General features: G+C 35.2%; 1 protein-coding gene across 1 annotated transcript in view; it reads right to left on the bottom strand.

Moving 5' to 3' along the window:
• Positions 1 to 24964, bottom strand: part of LRP1B (LDL receptor related protein 1B) — a 1933392-nt gene that overhangs the window by 731292 nt on the left and 1177136 nt on the right. Inside the window, exons 19-20 of the mRNA XM_003267617.4 lie at positions 7602 to 7682; positions 5986 to 6153 (exon numbers count right to left, since the gene is read on the bottom strand). Of these exons, the coding sequence (XP_003267665.2) occupies positions 5986 to 6153; positions 7602 to 7682 (249 nt within the window). The remainder of the gene's footprint in view (positions 1 to 5985; positions 6154 to 7601; positions 7683 to 24964) is intronic.

Raw genomic sequence — 24964 nt, 5'->3', positions numbered from 1 at the left:
TAGGCTTTATTCCTGGGATGCAAGTTTGGTTCAACATACTCAAATCAATAAATGTGAACTGCCACATAAACAGAATTAAAAGCAGAAACTATATGACCATCTCAATAGATGCAGAAAAAGCCTTTGATAAAATCCAACATCCCTTCATGATAAAACCCTCAACATACTAAGCAACAAAGGAATATGCGTGAAAATAATAAGAGCTGTCTATGACAAACCCACAGTCAACATCATACTGAACAGGCAAAACCTGCAAGCATTTCCCCTAAGGATTGGAACAGGATGAGGGTTTCTAATCTCACTGCTTCTATTTAACATAGTACTAGAATCCCCAGAGAGAGCAATCAGTTAATAGAATGAAATAAAAGGCATCCAAATAGGAAATGAAACAGTCAAATTATCTGTCTTAACTGATGATATGATTCTATCTAGAACCCCTAAGCCAAAAGGCAACTAGCCCAGATAAGTGACTTCACTAAAATTTCAGGATACAAAAGCAACATACAAACATTAGTAGCATTTCTACACACTAATAGCATTCAAGCTGAGAGATAAATCAAGAATGCAATCCCATTTACAATAGCTACAAAAATAAAATATCTAGGAATACATCTAACCAAGAAGATGCTGAAAGAAATTAGAGATGACACAAACAAATAAAAAATCATTTCATGCCCATGGATTGCAAGAATCAATATTATTAAAATGTTCATACTGCACATAGCAATCCACAGATTCAAAACCATTCCTATCAAAACACCAGCATCATTTTTCACAGAATTAGAAAACCATTCTAAAATTCATATGGAAAAAAACTCTAAATAGCCAAAGCAACCTTAAGCAAAAAGAATAAAGCTAGAGGCATCACATTACCCAACTTCAAACTATACTACAAGGCTACAGTAGCCCAAACAGCGTGATAATGGTACAAAAATACACACATAGATCAATGGAACAGAATAAAGAACTCAGGAATAAAGCTGCACACCTACAGCTGACTGATCTTCAACAAAGTCAACAAAAATAAGCAATGTGGAAAGGACTCCGTATTCGATAAATGGTGTTGGGAGCACTGGCTAACCATATGCAGAAGAATGAAATTGTAGCCCTATCTATTACTATATACAAAAAAATAAAAACTCAAGATAGCTTAAAGGCTTAAATGTAAAACCTCAAACTATAAAAATCCTAGAAGAAAACGTAGGAAGTACTCTTCTAGATATTGGCATAGGCAAAGAATTTATGACTAAGTCCTCTAAAGCAATTGCAACAAAAGATATTTATAAGTGAGACCTAATTAAACTGAAGACCATTTGTCAAGCAAAATAAACTGTCAACAGAGTAAACAGACAAGCTACAGAATGGTGGCAAGTCTTTCAAACTACACATCTGACAAGGAACTAATAGCCAGAATTTATAAAGAACTGAAAGAAATCAATAAGAAAAAAACAAGTTCATTAGAAAGTAGGCCAAAGACATGAACAGACACTTCTCAAAAAGAAGACATAGGCCAGGCGCGGTGGCTCAGGCTTGTAATCCCAGCACTTTGGGAGGCAGAGACGGGCGGATCACGAGGTCAGGAGATCGAGACCACGGTGAAACCCCGTCTCTACTAAAAAATACAAAAAAAAAATTAGCCGGGCGTGGTGGCGGGTGCCTGTAGTCCCAGCTACTCAGAGAGGCTGAGGCAGGAGAATGGCATGAACCCAGGAGGCGGAGCTTGCAGTGAGCCGAGATCGCGCCACTGCACTCCAGCCTGGGTGACAGAGCGAGACTCCGTATCAGAAAAAAAAAAAAAAAAAAGAAGACATATAAGTGGCCAGGAAACATATGAAAAAATGCTCCACTAATAATCAGAGAAATGCAAATCAAAACCACAATGAAATACCATCTCGCACCAATCAGACTGGCTATTATTAAAAAGTCAAAAAATAACAGATGTTGGTGAGACTGGAGAAAAGGGAACACACACACACACACACACACACACACACACACACTGTTGGTAGAAATGTAAATTAGTTCAGCCCCTGTGGAAAGAAATTTGGACATTTTTCAAAGGAGTAAAAAAAGGGCCAGGGGCAGTGGCTCACACTTGTAATCTCAGCACTTTGAAAGGCCGAGGTGGATGGATCCCCTGAGGTCAGGAGTTTGAGACCAGCCTGGCCAACATGGTGAAAACCCATCTCCGCTAAAAATACAAAAATTAGCTGGGCGTGGTGGCTCACGCCTGTAGTCCCAAGTTACTCAGGAGGCTGAGGCATGAGAGTTGCGTGAACCCAGGAGGTGGAGGTTGCAGTGAGCTGAGATCATGCCACTGCACTCCAGCTTGGGCAACAGAGTGAGACTCAGTCTCAAACAACAACGACAACAACAGAACTACCATTTGACCCAGCAATCTCATTACTCGGTATATACCGAAAGGAAAATAAATCATTCTACCAAAAAGACACCTGTACTTGTATGTTTATCACTGCACTACTCACAGTGGCAAAGACATGGAATCAACTTAGGTGCCCTTCAATAGTGGATTGGATAAAGGAAATGTGATACATATATACCATGGAACACTATGCAACCATAAAAACGAACAAATTATGACATTTACAGCAATATGAATGCATCTGGAGGCCATTATCCTACGTGAATTAACACAGAAACAGAAAATCATATATTAGATGTTCTTATTTGTAAGTGGGAGCTAAACCTTTGGTACAAATGAACATAAAGATGGGAACAACAGAGTCTCCAAAGTGGAAAGAGGGAATGGGAACAAGGGTTGAAACTCTTCCTATTGGGTGCTATGTTCACTATCTGGGTGACAGAATTAATAGAAGTCCAAACCTCAGCATCATGCAAAATACTCTTATAATAAACCTGCAAAATTACCCCATGAATCAATTATAAAAAATAAAATTTAACAAAAAATAAATTCTTTTTGAAAGTGATTTTAGAGAGAATATACAGTGAACTTAAATTTTGAAATTTTCTGAAATGAAGATTATATATGGAATGTTCCATTTCCCAGTTTCTCCTCCTCCTTTACTATTAAAAGTCAATTTAAGGGTATTTCTACCCTTTTGAAAACAATTTGAGTTGAGAGAAATTGCACCATATGCTCTGCTTACCCATGCAGTGTAAAGCAAAGTGCTGAGCAATTATATGGTGGATTTGATCAGTTTTGACAGCCAGTCTTGAAACTCAGGCCAGAATCCCCTGCTCTTTCTTCCACAGCAGGTTTGGGGACTGAATTATATGACTAATCAAAGCGAATTTCTGCTTTACTTTGGCAATGGCTCACAAATTCTGCACGTGCAAATGACTTTGCTGATCAGCTTTAACAATCTGTGTCATCATTTTACAACTTCTATACCAGAATATACAATCAAAAGAATAATGAATAGAAATATTTAAGTTCCACTTGAAATCCTTTGAATTGTCTTTTACCAAAGTTATCCTAGAATGTTAACTTTCCTTAATTCCTCCACCTTGTATTCACCATGTAGAATATTTGATTAGGGAATCCTAGTAAAATGTATAATCTGATCAATACAAATTAGTTCAAGAACACTCCTCATTCTTTGCTTGAAACATGTCAAGGAGTCATGTGAACTAACTGAATCATTTCTATAAATATATAAGAAATATATGCCATTCACATTGACAGTATACCCATATAGTAATCTGTTAGTGAAATTGAGGTGCTCTAAATAAGGCCATTAACATTAAATAGCCACTGCTTCTATAATAATGAAACCTGAGATACTACCTACAGAGCCTAAAAAGGGGTGTGCCACTAAATTTGGACACTCATGAGGGAAAAGCAATCTTTTAAAAATTTCACAATATGTAATGATCGTTTAAACTTAGTGATAAATACACATACAAGAGAGGGATGTGATCTCACATCTGAGATGACAATAAATTAACTTTGGGGCAATTTAGATTTCATAGCACATTATGGAGTAGTGTTAGCCGACCACAGACACACACTCCATGAGGAGCCTTAAAAGACATCTGTGTGGAAGGAAAAATACTGTTTATATTTAAAACGTTACATAATGATGAAATGTTGACCACTCTTAGATGAATGTTTCAAATACTGGCAAAAAAATAAAAACAAAACTTTACATACACTTTTTCTTTTTTCACTCAATATTAATAATATGCAAAAAGTTCTAGCTCATATATACTCGTGGAACAACTAAAAAGAGAGAGAAATGGACACAATAATGAGGTAGAGGTAAAGAGAGAAGAGTGATGTCTTGAGCTTATTACATAATGGAGAATGAGAGGTAATACTAAATGGTAGCTTTACCGATAATGCATTCTTCTGATTTTGGAGCAAAATTGAATTCAAATATACTCATGTTAAATCCTATGGGACGTCACAAATAATTTCTTCGTTTCTGTTTTTATTATGATTTCTACGATGTCCATTGCCAGAGAACGACAGGAATCGTGTCAAGAGCATCAACCACGAGAACTTGTGTTTCACTGCCTCAGGGCCTATAGGCCATTGTTTAGCCATATTTGGATCTTTACTATGACTCTTATAATCCAAGTTAGCCAGGTAAAATAAAAAATCACACAATATGTATTTTAATACATCACTCAGGGAATCCACAGAACAGCTGGGCTTCTTAAAAACCTAGTATTGTAGATAATTTAATAACCACTGTTTTAAGAAGTTACAGTTTAAAGAGAAAGAGGGGAAACAAAAGACAAAAGGAATCAATGTGGGAGAAAACGATTTAGAAACTGTCTATCTTACAGGTTGACAAATATTGCAGAAGACAAACATATCTCTGTGTAAAACACTTTGAAAATGCTTTCTTTTGCTCATGGAGTATGTGATTCTCCTACCCCCTCCACATTAAATAAATTACTTTGTTGCTTGTTTGTTTGTGCTGGTATTTAAACTGAGCAGGTGCCAAATGTTTTCATCCTTTTATTTATTCTTTAGTCCTCAGTAAATATTTGTGAGATAAATGAAATAAATAACATCTTTCAGTCTCTTAGCAGAAAAAATTCTGTTAAAATGGTATTAATCGTATGATTGTTTGACAGTCTAATGATTTTTTTCTGTGAGATTTCCAACACGACTTTTAAATTATTAATATGCTCTATGACTGAGCAAATTTTGCAAAGTAAGCCAGGCAAATGACAGGGTGATCATCTCCACGGATATGCTGAGAGCCACGGTCATAATCGCCTTCCTTTCTTAGCTTGTACTCGAGAAAGTCAGTCAGTTGGAAATACATCCTCATTTAATCAAGGATTATTTCAAACCTCATGTAAACAAATTTTGCATGGAAATAAAAGTAAAATTATTCCTTTCTTATTGTTTTTTTTTTTTTTTTTCTTTTTCACTGTTGAAATAGTTTTAGGGTTTGGATGAGATTAAAGAGGGTAAGTAGGCCGGGCGCAGTGGCTCATGCCTGTAATCCCAGCACTTTTGGGAGGCCAAGGTGGGCGTATCACGAGGTCAGGAGACCGAGACCATCCTGGCTAACATGGTGAAACCCCGTCCCTACTAAAAATACAAAAAATTAGCTGGGCATGGTGGCGGGCGCCTGTAGTCCCAGCTACGTGGAGGCTGAGGCAGAAGAATGGCGTGAACCCGGGAGGCGGAGCTTGCAGTGAGCCGAGATCACGCCACTGCACTCCAGCCTGGGTGACAGAGCGAGACTCCGTCTCAAAAAAAAAAAAAAAAAAAAAAGCAGTAAGTAAAGCATTGAGTAAATGTAGGAAACAAAGACCACAGAAGGCATGAAGGAATAAGGAGGTATTGAGGGGAGAAACCAAAGGGAAAAAGCAAAGAGGGAAAGGAAAGAGATAGCAAATGATTTTACCCAGTTCCACATGTATATTTTTGCCTAATAAGCAATTTATTTGTTATAGAATATTCTCTCTGTAATACTCTAAGTATTATTATGCATCAACTTTTAAAATGAGATTTCATTAATTTATAAAATTACTAACCTTCTTTAGTACAATTGATCTGGGCTTCATCACTGAAGTCCCCACAGTCATTGTCACCATCACAGGCCCAGTGGCCTGGGATGCATCTGCCACTGGAACATCTGAACTGATTATCAAAGCAAGAGTGAACACAGCCCACCTCATCACTCCCGTCCCCACAGTCGTCATCTGGAAAGAAACATCAACATGAGGCAGTGAAATCTGAACCATGAAGAAAATTTTTCTTATGAAATATCTAACTGGTTTTTGTTGTTGTTGTTTTTTGAGACAGAGTCTTGCTCTGTCCCCCAACCTGTAGTGCAGTGGCGCAATCTCGGATCACTGCAACTTTCACCTTCTGGGGCTCAAATGATTCTCCTGCCACAGCCTCCCAAGTAAGTGGGACCACAGACATACGTCACCACACCCAGCTAATTTGTTTTGTATTTCTTTAGTAAAGACGGCGTTTCGCAACGTGTTGGCCAGGCTGGTATCAAACTCTTGGCCTCAAGCAATCCACCCTCCTCGGCCTCCCAAAATACTGGGATTATAGACATGAGCCACTGTGCCCAGCCCTTTTATTTATTTATTTATTTCCTATATAAAGTTTTTTTTTTTTTGAAAAATGAATGATAGCTGAATCAGTGGAACGACGTTTCTTATAAACAGTGGAAGAATTATTTTCATCTTCATATTGCTTCCCCTTTGATTTAATATCAACTGCTAAACTGAGAGAAAAAAATCCTTGACTTTGGATTTTGAAGCTTAATTTCTATTCCACACAGAAATAACTAACCACTGACTGAATTCATCTATGCATCATGAAACAAGGAGGCAATGGTGACTGTAGGAATTTCATGAAATGATACAACCAATAATATAATTATTGTGGAAGATTATTACTTAAACCTACAGTTCTCATGCCCCATAGTTTATAATTCTATCTTCAATATCCTCCCTTTTTCCCCATTCTCCAACATGAGAACCCACTGTTTACCCCTCCTCCTTGGCTCCTCTGTATATACTTGTACTTGGAAACTGTTGTACGGTATCATTAGAAATGATTTATATTCTTTATTAACAACCATTTCGGGAGGGAGGGGAGAGAGCTGTGAAGTAAAATTAGATCAAATTAAAATAAATGGCTGGGAATGCATTGATTCCTATATAATTAATTTACCTGTATTTGGCATAATTTAGCATAGTAATACAAATGAATAGGAGAAAAAATACCATTTGAACCTAAGAGCAAACTGACAGAGTTGAAACTATCTGGGTAATTTCATAGCAATGTATAAGCTTCTCCTCCTGAGGTTACATGCATGTTTTACGGAACCTGAGATGTCCAGGTTATTTTCTCAATTGTCCACTTTACTACATGTTTGTAGAATTAGACTATGTCCAACATAACATTTGAAAACAAATCTCTATCACAGACCCATGGGGCAAATATTGAGCTCCATTATCTTTAATACTAATTCCCACTGATGTGCCAACTGCCCACTCACCACTTGTCTTAGCCGTTTTTCTTGGCTCTGCAAGATTCCCCTACAAAGTACCTCTGCAGAAAGCCAGACAGTCCAGACCGCCAAGCCCCCAATCAAATCAATGCTATACAGTGAGCATTTGGTACTTGCCAGAGTCGCAGTGCCATTTGCTGCTAATGCATCTTCCACTTTTGCATACAAATTGTGTTAGTGGCTCACAAGTTGGGAATTCTGTGAAAGATATAAAAATGTCCAAAAGGTAACATGTTATTGACTGTGCATGACTTAATTTGTATCATTTGATAATGTGATCAGAACTCCTTCCCTGTTCTCTACAAAGGCACAGAGGAAATGGCAGATAAACAAATACAGTGACTATAACTTCTTGAGGATATAGGACACATACTTTTAATATATTTTAAATGAGTGCTTTCCAGTGACTGAAAGCCTAGGAGAATTATTTGATAAAGGATCATTTGGATTCATTACACTGCTAGAAAAATGAATAGATGTCAATTCCATGCACCAAGGGACTCAACATTCACTCAGTGGATAACAGCTAACAGGGCTGTACACTCTGGAGCTGCAAAGTAATGTGTTTATGCTTTAATAGAGGAAGGCCCTTTCTGAATACAGACAGCCAAAGATGAAAAGTCAGATCTCACTCTGCCTTTAAAAGATGTTAACATTATAAGGTGAAAGTTAAAAAAAAAAAATAAACACAATAAAATCATTTAGGTAAGCCAGTATCACCTAGTTACAAAGAAAAGTATGAAATCTTAGTCTACGAAAAAAAAAAACACAAAAAACTGAAAAAAAAAAATAGCAAAGAATTAGATTTCCAGATGAATTTTACATAATTAAATCAAGAGACCTCCTTACTAACCTTTAGATAATTATAACAAAAAGGCATAGAATTAGCATAGAAAAAGTTTGAAAAGGAGATAATTAGCCAATTTGAATATCAATAAATCTAAAAGACAACACTGTCATAATAAAATCTGATAATCAAGGTGAATAGCCAAAAAAGAGGGGTAACAGTAGTCAGAGAAAAATATAATTGCTGAACACTTTATCCAAGGAATTTAGAATTGCTTACTAATATGTGCCAGGAGAAAGTTTTATTTTCTCTAATTCATATATGATGAAAATTATTCACCTAGAGTTTAAGTTGCTCAATATCAGACCTTTAAGCTCTCAGGAGAATATGAATAGCATTACAAATCTTCACACACAAGAGCTCATTTAAAAGATATTTAAAGAAGAAAAATGAGGAATAAGAAACTATCAGTTTAATTACATAAAGATAGAAAAAACTGATATACTGAAATAGACCTATGGTCCATATTTTTTTTTTTTTTTTTTTTGATACGGAGTCTCACTTTGTGGCTCAGGGTGGAGTGCAGTGGCGAGATCTCGACTCACTGCAACCTCCGCCTCCTGGGTGCAAGTGATTCTCCTGCCTCAGCTTCCCAAGTAGCTGGGACTACAGGTGCGCACCACCATGCAGGCTAATTTTTTGTATTTTTAGTAGAGACAGTGTTTCACCATGTTAGCCAGGACGGTCTCGATCTCCTGACCTCATGATCCACATGCCTCGGTCTCTCAAAGTTCTGGGATTACAGGCATGAGCCACTGCGCCTGGCCCATATTCTTTAATTGTTCTTGTGACAGTGGAAGCCAATGACATTTTGGGACTAATATTTGTTTTTCCATTTAAGACAACTGACACAGAATCATAGAACATATTTGAGGGAAGGCAATGCGAGAATATTTGTAAAATATTTGCAAATATTTTCAAATTGTATTCTCTGCATTGTCTCAGGGCTACCAAGAACAACTGATGGCTGAACAGGCTTGACTTTGGCTACTCAAACTTCTTCAGCCAAATCTATTCACATATTACTCATCAATCAATCAATTGTTTCAATTTTGTAGTTTTGAGCACTATTTTATTTTGGAGAAAAATATATGAATACCAAAAATATATTTCTCTGCTTAAAAAATGGACTACTTATATCCAATCATTTTAACTATAAGGCAACTGAAACTGAGAGAAATTAGACTTGCCTAATGATACATGTACCTCGTTAAGGAAAAACAGGTCTTAGAATTCAGTTCATGAAGCACCCCATCCAGTACTCTTTCTACCACACTCTATTACCAATTTCCTATCTCACTTTCCCTTATCATCCATGAATGTACCTAAACCATTATTTTAATCTCCTCATATTGTTAGCATATATTAAGCATAAGGTTTAAATATTTCTCATACATTGTTTCATTTTGCAAAGGAGTACTTTCTTGTGTTTATCAGAAATGTGTCTCTAAATACTTCTACTGTTTTAGGATTCAGTTAACAAGATTTTGTCCATGTCAGCCACTCCTTCAAAAGTTTCTTCTCTTTGTTCCCTAACAAGATAGTGAGAACTTACGTTTATGCTTCAAGAATCAGCACAAACGTTGTCCGAAATATGCTTTTGTCCTTAGATAGATGGTAGTAACTGTTTAGTGGATGTACTGCAGTGTAGAAGATGTACTGCAGACAACAGTCAGGGCATTTAAATGAACAATGTTGGAGATTTCCATCATTTACAGTTTTTTTTTAAATCTTATTTCTAAATTATATAACACTCTCAACTTTTTATTTATTTTTATGGGGCAGATTGTACCAACATTCACCTAATCATTTCTGTGATAAGGTCTATTCCTGATAATTTCCTCCTAAGAGTTGAGGACTTCACATACTACTCCAGGTAGTTAATTCTGTACAAAATTAGGTTACTAAGTATTTTCTTAGTACATTAACCAATGAAGTACATTGGTGATAGTATCTTTAGGAAATGAGAATTTCAAGTGAAATTACTGTAACTCCTGTAGAATGGTTGGTATTTTTACTTTAAAAGCTATGATATTTTTAAGTTAAAAGTTTATATTAGTACGGTTCTTGGCAAATCACAAGTAGTTAGAATTAACAGTAAAAGAGGAGCAAATTAATTTTGCCTGGCAGTGTAAAGACTTATCTTGTGTGTTATCCTACAAGTAATGCCTGAAATTAGAATTAGAGGCTAGAATATTCACCTCCATTCTTAAAGTGGTAAAACAACAAATCAACTTTGGTCATGCAAGGACGCTCTCTAATATGTAGCAGAGCTGGGAAAAGAGTCAGCAGAGACAGCCAATGAATGGCAGAGACAGCCAATGAATGGTCTTCAGATGGTAACCATCTTTTATATTGGTAACTTGTCCAGTGGTGAAATAAATTGATATTACTTCACAAATAACATAAAGTGGTAACTTCATACCAGATCTGATGGATTTGGCTTTCTTGATTACCTGTTCCTTTACTTTTTAAAAAGCAATTTACTTGTGCAAGTTTCCATCTAAGTACATTCATCTAAGGTATTGACATTTGAATGAAAATTATTGTAAAACTTAACAAATTTGTATTAAGTTTCATGATTACCAAAGTCACATCTTAAGACATGAATTTTAAGATCAATTTGACTTTTTAAAAACCAATGTCACGAGAGCTTAAATGTGATGCAAAAAAAAAAAGAGGTAGAAAGGAGGCAAAGACTTATATCAAATCTCTCCTGCAGAAACCCAACAAATATTCTATCATGTAAGGGGAAGTACTAGAAAGAAAAGTGAAAATGCCTAAAGGCATAATTTAATCAATACTTCTAAGGAAGTTTCTTTTATTACTTAACGAGATAGTGAGAACTTATGTTTATGTTTCAAGAATCAACACGAAAGTTGTCCAAAATAGGCTTTTGTCCTTAGATAGACAATAACTGTTTAGTGGATGTACTGCAGTGTAGAAGATGTACTGTAGACAAGAATTAGGGCATTTAAACAGAGAACCAACTCAAGTTTTGGTTCAAATGAGTAAACAATAAAATGGGGACTCAGATATGATAAGATCTAATCTTTAAAAATAACATTACATCTTTTTTGGCTCTAAAATAAGTTAATTTAAATTTTATCTCTCTTCTATAAACTTAGGAGCATATTAATCAATATTATAAGTTTTGCTAAGAAAAACATAAATCATCCTAAGCATCTGAAAACTTTTGAAACTGATGACACTTCATTGGTTGGGAAATTTTCCATGTAAATTTTAAAATTATTTCCAACTGTTAGATTTTAACACTAAAAAACAGTCAAAAAAGAAAGTGGAAATTATCTCTGAATATATAAAAAACAATTCTCAAACTAAGTTTAAAAATCTAATATTCAGTATATTCGACCTCTAAGAAAATGAGACATTCACCTTCTGCCCACACTGAATAAAACATAAACACATATAATGTAAACGTGTGCTTAAACAATTATATATCATACGTGATTAATTTTTTAATGATAGTTATATCATGTCTCTTGTTAACCTTATAGTCCAGCTTAGCTTATGGAAAAAAATTACTGTAGAGAAAAACACTGGGAACTAGAATAAGGCTGAAGGGAAATCACTGAAGGGAGTAAAGTTATTATTTGAAGAGAGACATGTACAGGAGGCAAGTTATTAATGTTTCATTTCTGTTTCATTCTCAAAGTACTATGACTGAGTAAATCACTCAGCTTCTCTGGTTTCAGACTTCTGGTTTATAATCTTATCTCTTGGGTCCTATAAGACCTAGAGATCAAGAAGTCAGAAGAGATATCATCTAGAAATGCATTTAATGTAGCAAAAAGTAGGATTCACCATTTGAATAACTCCTGGGGTTATCACAGCATTATAATAAATTACAATAATTGATTATTGTGTTTTAAGAACCTCTTAAAATAAATTTAACATTTTTCCTGTTCTTTCATATTTGTGTTAATTTAGAAGTTGAAAATAGCATCTGAATATATCGGTTTATTTCTGGATGCCTGCTCTGTTAAAATGTCATGATGAATTCTTATATTTGACAAAGATTTAAATATTACACACAATTTTTTATTTCTTGACTTTGCATAAAAATTCTTTGACTTTGGGTACAAATTGCAGGACACTTGCAAGAATTACCTGATTAACTCTGAAAAAGAGAAAAATTATGAACAAAAATGGCTTACATGTCATCAAGTTACAATTATAGAGAGGAAAAGAAAACTATATTTTATCTCAGTAGTTACTTAAACCTCATAGAATATTTAATACGGATTAATGGACTGCTAAAAATCTTCTATTATTACAGGTAGTATGCTCAATTTACCTATTATATGTTTCACTTAAAATTTATTGTCAGGTTATATGTAAGCTATTATGTAAATGGCTACAATTGTCTTTCTCTCAAGGGTAATCACGATTGGTATGGTACTTGTATTTATCCAGTATACAAAGCTTAGAGGAATGTCTCCCAGGAAGGTAGATTTCAAATCTAATTCAGGCTTCTTTCCTGTCTCTGACCTAGGAATTTTCCTTATTCCTCCTCCTTGCCCCCCAAAATAATATTTTTAAGTAATTTGTTAATAAAGTCTCAAAACCTATGTCATAGGTTTGTTTGAGATCACGTAACCCATGTCCTATATAGATAAATTTATCCTTCAAAATTATGTATGTGGAAATTGCATAGAAGATTCAAGTTAAAATTAATGACAAGATAAGAATATTGTACGAGTCCAGGGTTAGGAAAGTATTATCTTCACCTGAAAAAGACAATAATAATCGCATTACCTATTATTTATTGAATATATGATACTAGGCTAGCCGCAGATATATTACCAATTCTCTCGACAATATCCCTGCAATTGTTAACACTAACACCAATTTGCAGAAGAAAACAGTATATCCTGCCTAAGGACACATCACATAAATAGCAAGTGGCAGTAAAGTTTGAATACAACACTCTGATCAATGCCAAAATACATTATTTTTTTCACTATAGCATGCTGATTATACTAATACTTTTAAAAGAGTATTTATAGCTTAGAAAGATTTGGGAAGGAATTAAAAATTTGATTCTTCATTCTGTAGTTTATATCTAAGATTTAAACTCCAATTCTAATTTTTACCCACCCTATGGTATATAATTAAATATTGTTATGAAAAGTGGTGCTTTTAAAGATAACACATTGACTAGATTCACTGAGAAAATACATTACATTTCTAGATATTGACACTAGTTGTGGCCCCCAAGAATTGGTACTTATATAGGACAGACTTCAAATGATCCAATAAAGTAAATGAATTTTGGAGAAAACCCCATGAGAGTAGTATACTACAAATTGCCATCGTTTTGCCACTCTTTCCTTGCTGTCACATAACAATGTCATTTTATATACCAAGTATAATGCCACATACAAAAGACATAGGCCTTGCAGGCAAGTAAATGTGGGTTCAAATCCTGAGTGTATCGCCAATTAATGTGTGATATTGGGTAGGTACCTAACATCTCTGAATAGAGGTCTGTGATTTGCAAAATGAAAGAAAATATTGCTCAAATATTTTATTGGTTCAAGATATTTAACTGAGAATTTTATATCAGATAGAGTTCTAGGCCTTAGAAATATATCACCCCGAGTGAATGAATGAGTGAATGAAAGAGTACTAGGCACTAGGAATACGATATTGAACTTCTCATTTTTCAGAGTGCTTACAATATACTAGGGAAGACATTTGGAATACAATTAAGTGATTTTAATAAATATCTGATAGATGTTATTTTATAGGCAATGTAATGTGTTATTACAGTACACAGCAGAAGTAGCCAAATTAATCTCGGCTATTTATGTATTGCTTCCCAGAGAAAGGGAAGTAAAAGCCGATATGAATAATATGTTTGAGTTAAGGCACATGAACAAGTGGAGAAGGAGTGCTTTTACAATGTTCCAAAGACAGAGACAGATTCATGAAGGCCCGGAAGTGAGGGTATATAAAATGTTTGAGAAAATGAAAGAATTTTAGAATGGTTGCAATAGGGTATAAGATAGAAGTAGTGAAATAGGCTTGCAAGACAGAGTTGGAAATGATCACTATTTAAATGACAAAGTATTAGAAAGTCAAAGGGAACACCTAGGAAGTGTATATACAATGAGACTAAAAGAAGTGCGAGGAAAAAATATTGAATAGTTCTGACAATATGGCAGACAATCAGGAATGTTAGGTAAAATAACAACCAAATATTTCAATATATAGGTAAATGTACACAAAGAATATAAATTTTCAGAGTCCAGAAATAAAAGGGTCCTAAAAACTAGAATTGTGAGTGAATGATATATAAAAACGTTGCCTGTGCATGCATGTATAGTTTTGCCTCCAAAGGCAGTAAGAGAAAGCTGGTTCTGTAATCAATCTAGATGCCTGGGGTTTTAGTATCAACCTGGGACAAGAGATAATTCTCTAGTTCTACAAAAGATGCCAACATAAGCTAGGACCTTCAAAGTCTAAACTCTAAGTACAAGGGTGAGTTAGATAATATCTCCTCCTAGTAGAAAGAGATATCTCAGCCTAGACTGTGAGTGGGGAAAAAAGTCCCCTTGAAAATGTATAATCACAAGCTATAATCAATCACAAGCTCTACTTTCTGTAATTCAGAAATCTGAAGTTGAAAAATTCAAATAAAAATTAATCCAGGCCATGTGATAATATTTCAGAACAGTGACAGGGTGCTCAGGGAAGACATCACCCAAGAAAGTCTTCCTAAAATTTCCACATGGGACAAAAAAATCAAACTTGCCAATAATAATAATAATAATTATAAAATAATTAAAATCTAGTGAGTAAAATTCAGTAGACCTAATAAACAACAGGATTAGATCCAGAATATCTTTAGATATTTTTAAAAAATCTATCTGTAGAGGCTATAGATTGAAATCTGATAGGCACTATAAAATAGGTAAGTCAAAATGTATTTAAAAGGTAAGGACAAAAATAAAAACCACGTAAAAAGACACACAGAAAAAACAGGCAGATTTGAAAAGCAACCAAATAGGACGTTCAGAAATGAAAACCGTAGTCTTGGAATTACAAACCGCATGAACAAGTTAAATTACAAATTAGACACTTGAAGAGAGAATTACTAAACTGGAAGATCTGAAGAAATCACCATAGTTGCAGCTCAGAGTTTAAGAAGAGTATAAAAGAGAAATCATGAAGGATAGAATCTAACAAACTAATAGTTGTTAAAACAGGGAGGAGAGAAAATAAAGATAGCAAGCAATATTTAAGGAGATAATTTGTTAAAATGTCCCAGAATTTAAGGAGACATGACTTTAGATTCAGGAAGCAAAATCTATTTTGAAATAAGTAAAAATAAATTCACATAGAGAAACACTGTAGTGAAACATCAGAATCGCAAGAACACTTGTATAAAACCTGAATTAACCTGCAACAATTTTAAATGTTAAACCTGGAGTGAAAAGTTTGCCCACCACCCCCACTGAAAAAATAAAAAGTGAGAACATTTCAGAAAATAATTTACCCACACTCTCAAAGAAAACAGTGAAGGTATATATGAGGGTTAGGTAGAGACAGAGGAACCAGAAAAATGGAAGAGGGAAATCAAGAAATATCAGTCACTGAAGGCAGGAGAAGTGTTTGAAAGAGAAGGACAGCAGTGTTCAGCACTGCTCAGGTAAGTTAGATGCAAACTGAAGAGTGCTACTCAGATTTTTTTTTTTTTTTTTTTTTTAAGTCTGTTGAGCTTGTCAAAGACAGTTTTGGTGGAATGGTTTAAGGGGAAAATAAATTTCCAGTCTTAGTCGACTGAGTAGAAGATGGATACATAAAGTTTCATGCAACTTTTCCAGGAAATCTGAATGTGAAGAATATAAGAATTAATGTGATCCTTAACAAGAGGTACAGGATTAAAAGAGAGTTATATTGGTGGTAATCTTTTTTTGAGAGGGAAAATGTTGAGCATACATACATAAATATTGATAGGAAGAAACTAGTTAACTGAAAAACTGAATAGGAGATTCAAGTTGCATTTTCTGTTTTTTTTTTTTAATACATTTTAGCACAACAGAAAAATCTTCCAAGTCAAAGAATAAACTCATATCTCACAATGATAATTCTCCCTGGCAATTAAAATAATTACTACTAAAACGAATGTAGGTTTAATTTAATCCTAAAGTTAATAATTAAACAATGAATTTAGATTTTTTATCCCAAGAAATAATTAAGAAAATAAATTTGATAACTTAGAAATGCTGAATAACATGTGACAGATAAAATCAACAATGATTAATTTATCTATAATTTATATTAAAACTCAAAATATATGTGAAGTATCTCAAGTAAATTAATTTGGTTATATATTTTAAGACTTCAGGAAATTTCAGTCTTTTTTTTTAGTGTGCCTACAACACTACAACTTCCAAGAGAAAAGGAGTAAGACAAATTATATTTCATAGTGACAACCTTTTAAAACTACAGAAATTTTAAAAATGCATCATTATGTTATGTGGCATTTCATTGTTTTTCTCTCATTCTAATTCATACACTGCAATTATTCACTATAGCAGTATATAAGCACAAGGAATAGACACTTCAGGGCCGTGAAGTAGTAGTGAGGTTGCCTGGGGTACTTTTCTTTCAGTTTCATTTTTGCTACTTTTAAAATTAGCATATTATTAAAATGAGTAATTTTTTAATCAATTTGCTTATACACATTGACTTTTCACTGAAAATAATACGCCTTGAGATTCCTTGTTCCTAGCTCTGTGGTTGATGTCCATTTATAATTCTGATATCTTGACTATGCCGAGGCTACCCAGGCAATTGCCTTTTATTTTTCATAAAAGGAAAGCAAAGCACTCAGGGAAAGAGAAGCAAATGACACTTCAAATGGATCAGATTTAACTTTGATAATACCCAAAATAGCTTTGGTTATTACATCAATACTGGATCAAGATATGATTATAAATGGTTTCTAAGAATTCACTCTTACTTATTCTATTGTAGATCTTTCTCCCAACATGTAAAAAACAACATAAAATTTCCCAAGAAAGCAAATTGTCAGTGAGCTTCACACTGCCAGATCCTGATTGCAAATGAGAAATCACAGTGCCATTAAGTGTGAAGTGTTAGATGTCACTAAAACTAGCACATTTTAAAAGTGTTTCCTGACACAGAAAACATAAAAATCACTAAATAGAAAGAACATTAAAAAAAGAAGCATGCACTCAATGAAAGGGGACCTACGAGAATTATCGGGGTTAAATGCAGGGGTAAGGCAGCATTACTAAACCTAGTCATGCCTGATAGCTCACACATGTTTACCAGTGTACATGTATAGTTAAAAGTATTTTGTCCTTATTTGTGAGCACTCACCTCTAAAAGTAAGATGTCCAAATATTTTATTGAACTCCAATATATGATTATTTACATATGAAATTACACACATCTGATACTATGGTCAATATTCAAAGACCTATTTAAAACATTTAGCAAGATTCAGAATTGAAAATCATTGTAAATTATTTAATGCAAAATTACATGACATGTAAACCAATATTTTAAATGATCTTACAGAATAAGATCAGCCTGATGTTAACCTATTAATGGAATTAAAGAACAAAGGAGAGAGAAGTACTACTAAGAAGTTGTAGTTAATACAATTAACTACTCAAACACTGTATTTGGTGGTTTTGTGTTCTCTATTTAATCCTCATGCCAACAATATGAGATAGATTTTATGTTTGGCAATTTACTTATAAACAAGAAAATACATTTCAGGAAAACTGCCTTATGTTTTTACGTTATCCTTAAGCAGGCAAAATATCAATAAGGATACATAGGATAGTAACAACAAAATTAATAGACTTGATCAATATCCCCTTATCAATTCATCCATCTATTCTATTTGTCAAAAGAAATTTACCGCTATCAAATTTAAAAATATATACATTTTTCCTGTTTCACAAAGGAATTCCATAAAAGCAATCATATCCTAGGCCACAAAGCAGTCACAATAGCTTCCAAGGAAAGAATATTACACAGACTTTTTCTCCTACCACAATTAAATGAAATCAAAATCACCCTTTATTTGAACATAAGGAAAACACAAATGATTGACACATATTCTTCCACACACAAATATTTAAAAAGAAATAGTTACTAAAACGCAAGCAATATTTTCATAAATAATTTTTATTATATATCACTTCCTAATGTCTGTATTAAAAATTAGAAATTTTATTATTTTTTGGTACGCCACACAATTTTTTTTCTATTTTCTCAATATAGTGTCACAGCTTTTAATCATATCATGAGGTAAGCATGCTTACATTATTATCACAATATAATATTATTTTCTATAAAGATCTGTAGTACATTTCTTTACTTGTACTTTAAATTTAAAACTTTTAAAACTTTAAAACTTTTAACTTAAATTATGTTCTAGTCAAGAGAGGAGTATACTTTTAAGAAATCAAGAAATAGCACTTAAACATACTACTTTATATAAAAGTAGAGGTAATAACCAGGAAACTTGGCTAAGAGTTAAAAATACTTGCCGCTGGTAATAGTACAAAAGGTGTAGAATGACTACTATCTACAATTGTACTATTGTACTACTATTTTTTTTATTGTAAGCACCTATGTATTATCTGCCTTTCTTTAGCTAAATGTATCTACATCATTGCTTTAAAAATAGCAATAGAAATTCAATAGAGAATGGGTATGCACAGAACCTAGAATTTCAGAACCCGTAAGGATTCAGTACTACTATGTAAGAATTTACATATGCAAAAGCAGAGGAAACGTAAAAATTATTCATCTAAAAGAATGTAGCAATCTTCAGAAAATTCACATATAAGCACATCATGTAGAATTGTCATCTCCTTGTTGAAGTTTTGCGCACCACAACCACTAACCCCCCTGCAACCTTCTAGAGCAGAAACTGCCTTTTTCCCCTGAGACCCAGTATCTAGAACACAGCAGCTAAAAACACCAGAGCAGGTCTAATTTGGACTCATAAGAAAATAACATTGTAACGCCGGGCGCAGTGGCTCACGCTTGTAATCCCAGCACTTTGGGAGGCTGAGGCGGGTGGATCACGAGGTCAGGAGAACGAGACCACGGTGAAACCCCGTCTCTACTAAAGATACAAAAAAATTAGCCGGGCGCGGTGGCGGGCGCCTGTAGTCCCAGCTACTCGGAGAGGCTGAGGCAGGAGAATGGCGTGAACCCGGGAGGCGGAGGTTGCAGTGAGCCGAGATCACGCCACTGCACTCCAGCCTGGGCGACAGAGTGAGACTCCGTCTCAAAAAAAAAAAAAAAAAAAGAAAAGAACATTGTAAAAAATATTTAGAGAATACATCAATAAAACACGGTAGTGTTTTAAAACTTTAGAAGTTTTTAGTGTTTTATAGTGTTTTAAAACTTTAAACCCTATAGTGTTTAAGCCACAGTGTTGTGTAGCTGCTTCTCTGAAGAGGAGGCTGGCTCCAGACAACTCACAGAAGTGACACCACGACTGCCTTCCTGGCAGGGTACAGAGGGTCCTGATTTCACTCACCTCAGGCAGGCCTGCTTAAATTCTAGAAAGATTTCATCAAAGCAATGAGCAGCAAGCAGTGATTCAAATATGGACATCTTCCCTCCTGTGTGGGATATCAAACTACCCAATGCTGTGCTTCTAGGATGTGCAGCAGTGGAAAGGTGTTTTTGTTTTGTTGTTTTTCATTTCGTTTTGGTTTTTTGGTAGTTAGATGTGGTCATATTGCCAATGACTGAAAGGAACAAGAGAGAGAAAATGCTGCTATGGCTACACAGCAAATTTTAGCTCATATCTGGGACCGTGCATCCAAGTACAGGAGCCGCCATTGTAGGAAAATTGGACCCTTTAAAAAAACGCTGCAGGGAAATATAGAGGTAGGTTTAGACCTTACCTATGCTGTAATGAAATATTTTGACATCAGTGACAAAATGTTACAGCGACAGAGACTACTTACTGGCATATTGGTTACGTCTTAGGCAAAGATGCATACAGCTTCTGTTTTTAAAACCCCAACTTGGCATGATAGAAATGTCTCCTGAATCAATACAGGACTTCAATGGAATACCTTTCAAAATAATAAATTTACTATTAACCAATAAAGGATTTCAGAAATGTTGCTGTTTTCTGAAATAATTTCAATTGAAAAAAATACATATATTCCCCCTTGAGAAAAGAAGATTATTTGGAAGGAAGAAGAAAGGAAAAATAAATCTACAGTTAAACGACTATCTGCCATCCACGACCTAGATTTTTACATAATTACCTCCTTTGACCCTGATTTTTATGTGTGTGTGTGTGTGCATGTACATGCGTATTTTTATATTTTTTTAACCAATGGAGGTATTAATGCTGCTGAAGTCTCTAAATAATTCATGTTTACTCTTGATAAAAACTGAAACAACAAAATATCTGTCAGCATCATAAAGACAGTTAAAATTATCATTGCCCAGTAACTGAGGCAGCTCCAGTTAGCTCTTTCCTACCAGAAATAATCTGCTGAATTACTTGAAAAAGATACACTAGAAAAGGAAAAGCAGGCTGGGCATGGTGGCTCACACCTGTAATCCCAGCACTTTGGGAGGCTGAGGTGGGCAGATCCCACAAGGTCAGGAGTTCAAGACCAGTCTGGCCAATAAGGTGAAAACGCGTCTCTATTAAAAATACAAAAATTAGCTGGGCATGGTGGCGCACACCTGTAATTCCAGTTACCTGGGAGGCTAAGGCAGGAGAATCACTTGAACCCGGGAGGTGGAAGTCACAGTGAGCTGAGATTGCACCATTGCACTCCAGCCTGGGTGAAAGCGCAAGACTCTAACTCGGGAGGGAAGGAAAAGAAAAGCAACTGAAGTTTGGAAGGATATAATAGAGAGATATTGAAAGAAGTTCAATGGAGTGGCAGAGAGTCAATAACCATCAGGATAGGGTTGCACATGAGAATCACACGGACAGGTTTTAAAAATTACCCATGCCTGAGCCTCCATTATAATTCAAGTGGCAATATAGGGCATACTAAAGTTCCCCTGGGGCAGTGGGCTGAATTATTAGGTACCAAAAAGGTACATCAAATTCTAACCCCCAGGACCTGTGGATGTGACTTTCTTTAGAAATAGAGTCTTCGTAAATACCTAAGTATTTCTCGTGGGTCTGCTTTGTCACTATAACTATGCACAGATCTACAGAAGACTTTCCTTTTTGTTATTTTAATTTTCAAGGTCAAAATACCTTTTTTTTTCTACTTTAAAAACGATACCTCCAGATGAAGGATGAGCAAAATAGTACAGAAAATCCAAAAGAAGAAAGTCAAAGTCAGTGGAAATTCAGCATTATAGATATATTGGTGAGCATGATTCAGAGTATCTATACATGTAAATAATAGTTATATAAAATTTTATGTACACTACTTTCTAAATTGATTTTCTTTTAATTATTTTTTATTAGATTTTAAGTTCTAGGGTACATGTGCACAACGTGCAGGTTTGTTACATATGTATACATGGGCCATGTTGGTGTGCTGCACCCATTAACTCGTCATTTACATTAGGTATATCTCCTAACACTATCCCTCCGCTCCCCCACACCCCACAACAGGATCCAGTGTGTGATGTTCCCCTTCCTGTGTCCAAGTGTTCTCTTTGTTCAATTCCCACCTAGCGTGAGAATATGCGGTGTTTGGTTTTTTGTCCCTGCGATAGTTTGCTGAGAATGATGGTTTCCAGCTTCATCCATGTCCCTACAAAGGACATGAACTCATCCTTTTTTATGGCTGCATAGTATTCCATGGTGTATATGTGCCACATTTTCTTAATCCCGTCTATTACTGATGGACATTTGGGTTGGTTCCAAGTCTTTGCTATTGTGAATAGTGCTGCAATAAACATACGTGTGCATGTGTCTTTATAGCAGCATGATTTATAATCCTTTGGGTAAATACCCAGTCATGGGATGGCTGGGTCAAATGGTATTTCTAGTTCTAGATCCTTGAGGAATCGCCACACTGTCTTCCACAATGGTTGAACTAGTTTACAGTCCCACCAACAGTGTAAAAGTGTTCCTATTTCTCCAGATCCTCCCCAGCACCTGTTGTTTCCTGACTTTTTAATGATGGCCATTCTAACTGGTGTGAGATGGTATCTCATTGTGGTTTTGATTTGCATTTCTCTGATGGCCAGTGATGATGAGCATTTTTTCATGTGTCTGTGGGCTGCATAAATGCCTTCTTTTGAGAAGTGTCTGTTCATATCCTTTGCCCACTTTTTCGTAGGGTTGTTTTTTCCTTATAAATTTGAGTTCTTTGTAGATTCTGGATATTAGCACCTTGTCAGATGAGTAGATTGCAAAAATTTTCTCCCATTCTGTAGGTTGCCTGTTCACTCTGATGGTAGTTTCTTTTGCTGTGCAGAAGCTCTTTAGTTTAATTAGATTCCATTTCTCTATTTTGGCTTTTGTTGCCATTGCTTTTGGTGTTTAGACATGAGGTGCTTGCCCATGCCTATGTCCTGAATGGTATTGCCTAGGTTTTCTTCTAGAGTTTTTATGGTTTTAGGTCTAACATATAAGTCTTTAATCCATCTTGAATTAATTTTTGTATAAGGTTTAAGGAAGGGATCCCATTTCAGCTTTCTACATATGGCTAGCCAGTTTTCCCAGGACCATTTTTTAAATAGGGAATCCTTTCCCCGTTTCTTGTTTTTGTCAGGTCTGTCAAAGATCAGGTGGTTATAGATGTGTGGTATTATTTCTGAGGGCTCTTCTCTGTTCCTTTGGTCTATATCTCTATTTTGGTACCAGTACCATGCTGTTTTGGTTACTGTAGCCTTGTAGTATAGTTTGATGTCAGGTAGCGTGATGCCTCCAGCTTTATTCTTTTGCCTTAGGATTGTCTTGGCAATGAGGGCTCTTTTTTGGTTCCATATGAACTTTAAAGTAGTTTTTTCCAATTCTGTGAAGAAACTTATTGGTAGCTTGATGGGGATGGCATTGAATCTATAAATTACCTTGGGCAGTATGGCCATTTTCATGATATTGATTCTTCCTATCCATGAGCATGGAATGTTCTTCCATTTGTTTGTGTCCTCTTTTATTTTGTTGAGCAGTGGTTTATAGTTCTCCTTGAAGAGGTCCTTCACATCCTTGTAAGTTGGATTTCAGAGCCTGTTATTGGTCTATTCAGGGATTCAACTTCTTCCTGGTTTAGGCTTGGGAGGGTGTATGTGTCCAGGAATTTATCCATTTTTTCTAGATTTTCTAGTTTATTTGCATAGAGGTGTTTATAGTATTCTCTGATGGTAGTTTGTATTTCTGTGGTATCAGTGGTGATATCCACTTTATCATTTTTTATTGTGTCTATTTGATTCTTCTCTCTTTATTAGTCTTGCTAGTGGTCTATCAATTTTGTTGATCTTTTCAAAAAAACACCTCCTGGATTCATTGATTTTTTTGAAGGTTTTTTTGTGTCTCTATCTCCTTCATTTCTGCTCTGATCTTAGTTATTTCTTGCCTTATGGTAGCTTTTGAATGTGTTTGCTCTTGCTTCTCTAGTTCTTTCAATTGTGATGTTAGGGTGTCAATTTTCGATCTTTCCTGCTTTCTCTTGTGGGCATTTAGTGCTATAAATTTCCCTCTACACACTGCTTTAAATGTGTCCCAGAGATTCTGGTATGTTGTGTCTTTGTTCTCATTGGTTTCAAAGAACATCTTTATGTCTGCCTTCATTTCGTTATGTACCTAGTAATCATTCAGGAGCAGATTGTTCAGTTTCCATGTAGTTGAGTGGTTTTGAGTGAGTTTCTTAATCCTGAGTTCTAATTTGATTGCACTGTGGTCTGAGAGACAGTTTGTTATAATTTCTGTTCTTTTACGTTTGCTGAAGAGTGCTTTACTTCCATCTATGTGGTCAATTTTGGAATAAGTTTGATGTGGTGCTGAGAAGAATGTATGTTCTATTGATTTGGGGTGGAGAGTTCTGTAAATGTCTATTAGGTCTGCTTGGTGCAGAGTTGAGTTCAATTCCTGGATATCCTTGTTAACTTTCTGTCTCATTGATCTGTCTAATGTTAACAGTGGGTTGTTAAAGTCTCCCATTATCATTGTGTGGGAGTCTAAGTCTCTTTGTAGGTCTCTAAGGACTTGCTTTATGAATCTGGGTGCTCCTGTATTGGGTACATATATATTTAGGATAGTTAGCTCTTCTTGTTGAATTGATACCTTTACCATTATGTAATGGCCTTCTTTGTCTCTTTTGATCTTTGTTGGTTTAAAGTCTGTTTTATCAGAGACTAGTATTACAACCCCTGCCTTTTTTTGTTTTCCATTTGCTTGATAGATCTTCCTCCATCCCTTTATTTTGAGCCTATGTGTGTCTCTGCATGTGAGATGGGTCTCCTGAATACAGCACACTGATGGATCTTGACTCTTTATCCAATTTGCCAGTCCGTGTCTTTAATTGGAGCATTTAGCCCATTTACATTTAAGGTTAATATTGTTATGTGTGAATTTGACCCCGTCATTATAATATTAGCTGGTTAATTTGCTCATCAGTTGATGCAGTTTCTTCCTAGCCTTGATGGCCTTTACAGTTTGGCATGT

This window comes from Nomascus leucogenys, chromosome 20, assembly GCF_006542625.1.
Source record: "Nomascus leucogenys isolate Asia chromosome 20, Asia_NLE_v1, whole genome shotgun sequence".
NCBI classification, from domain to species: Eukaryota; Metazoa; Chordata; class Mammalia; order Primates; family Hylobatidae; genus Nomascus; species Nomascus leucogenys.
This window is presented reverse-complemented; position numbering and strand designations above follow the sequence as displayed.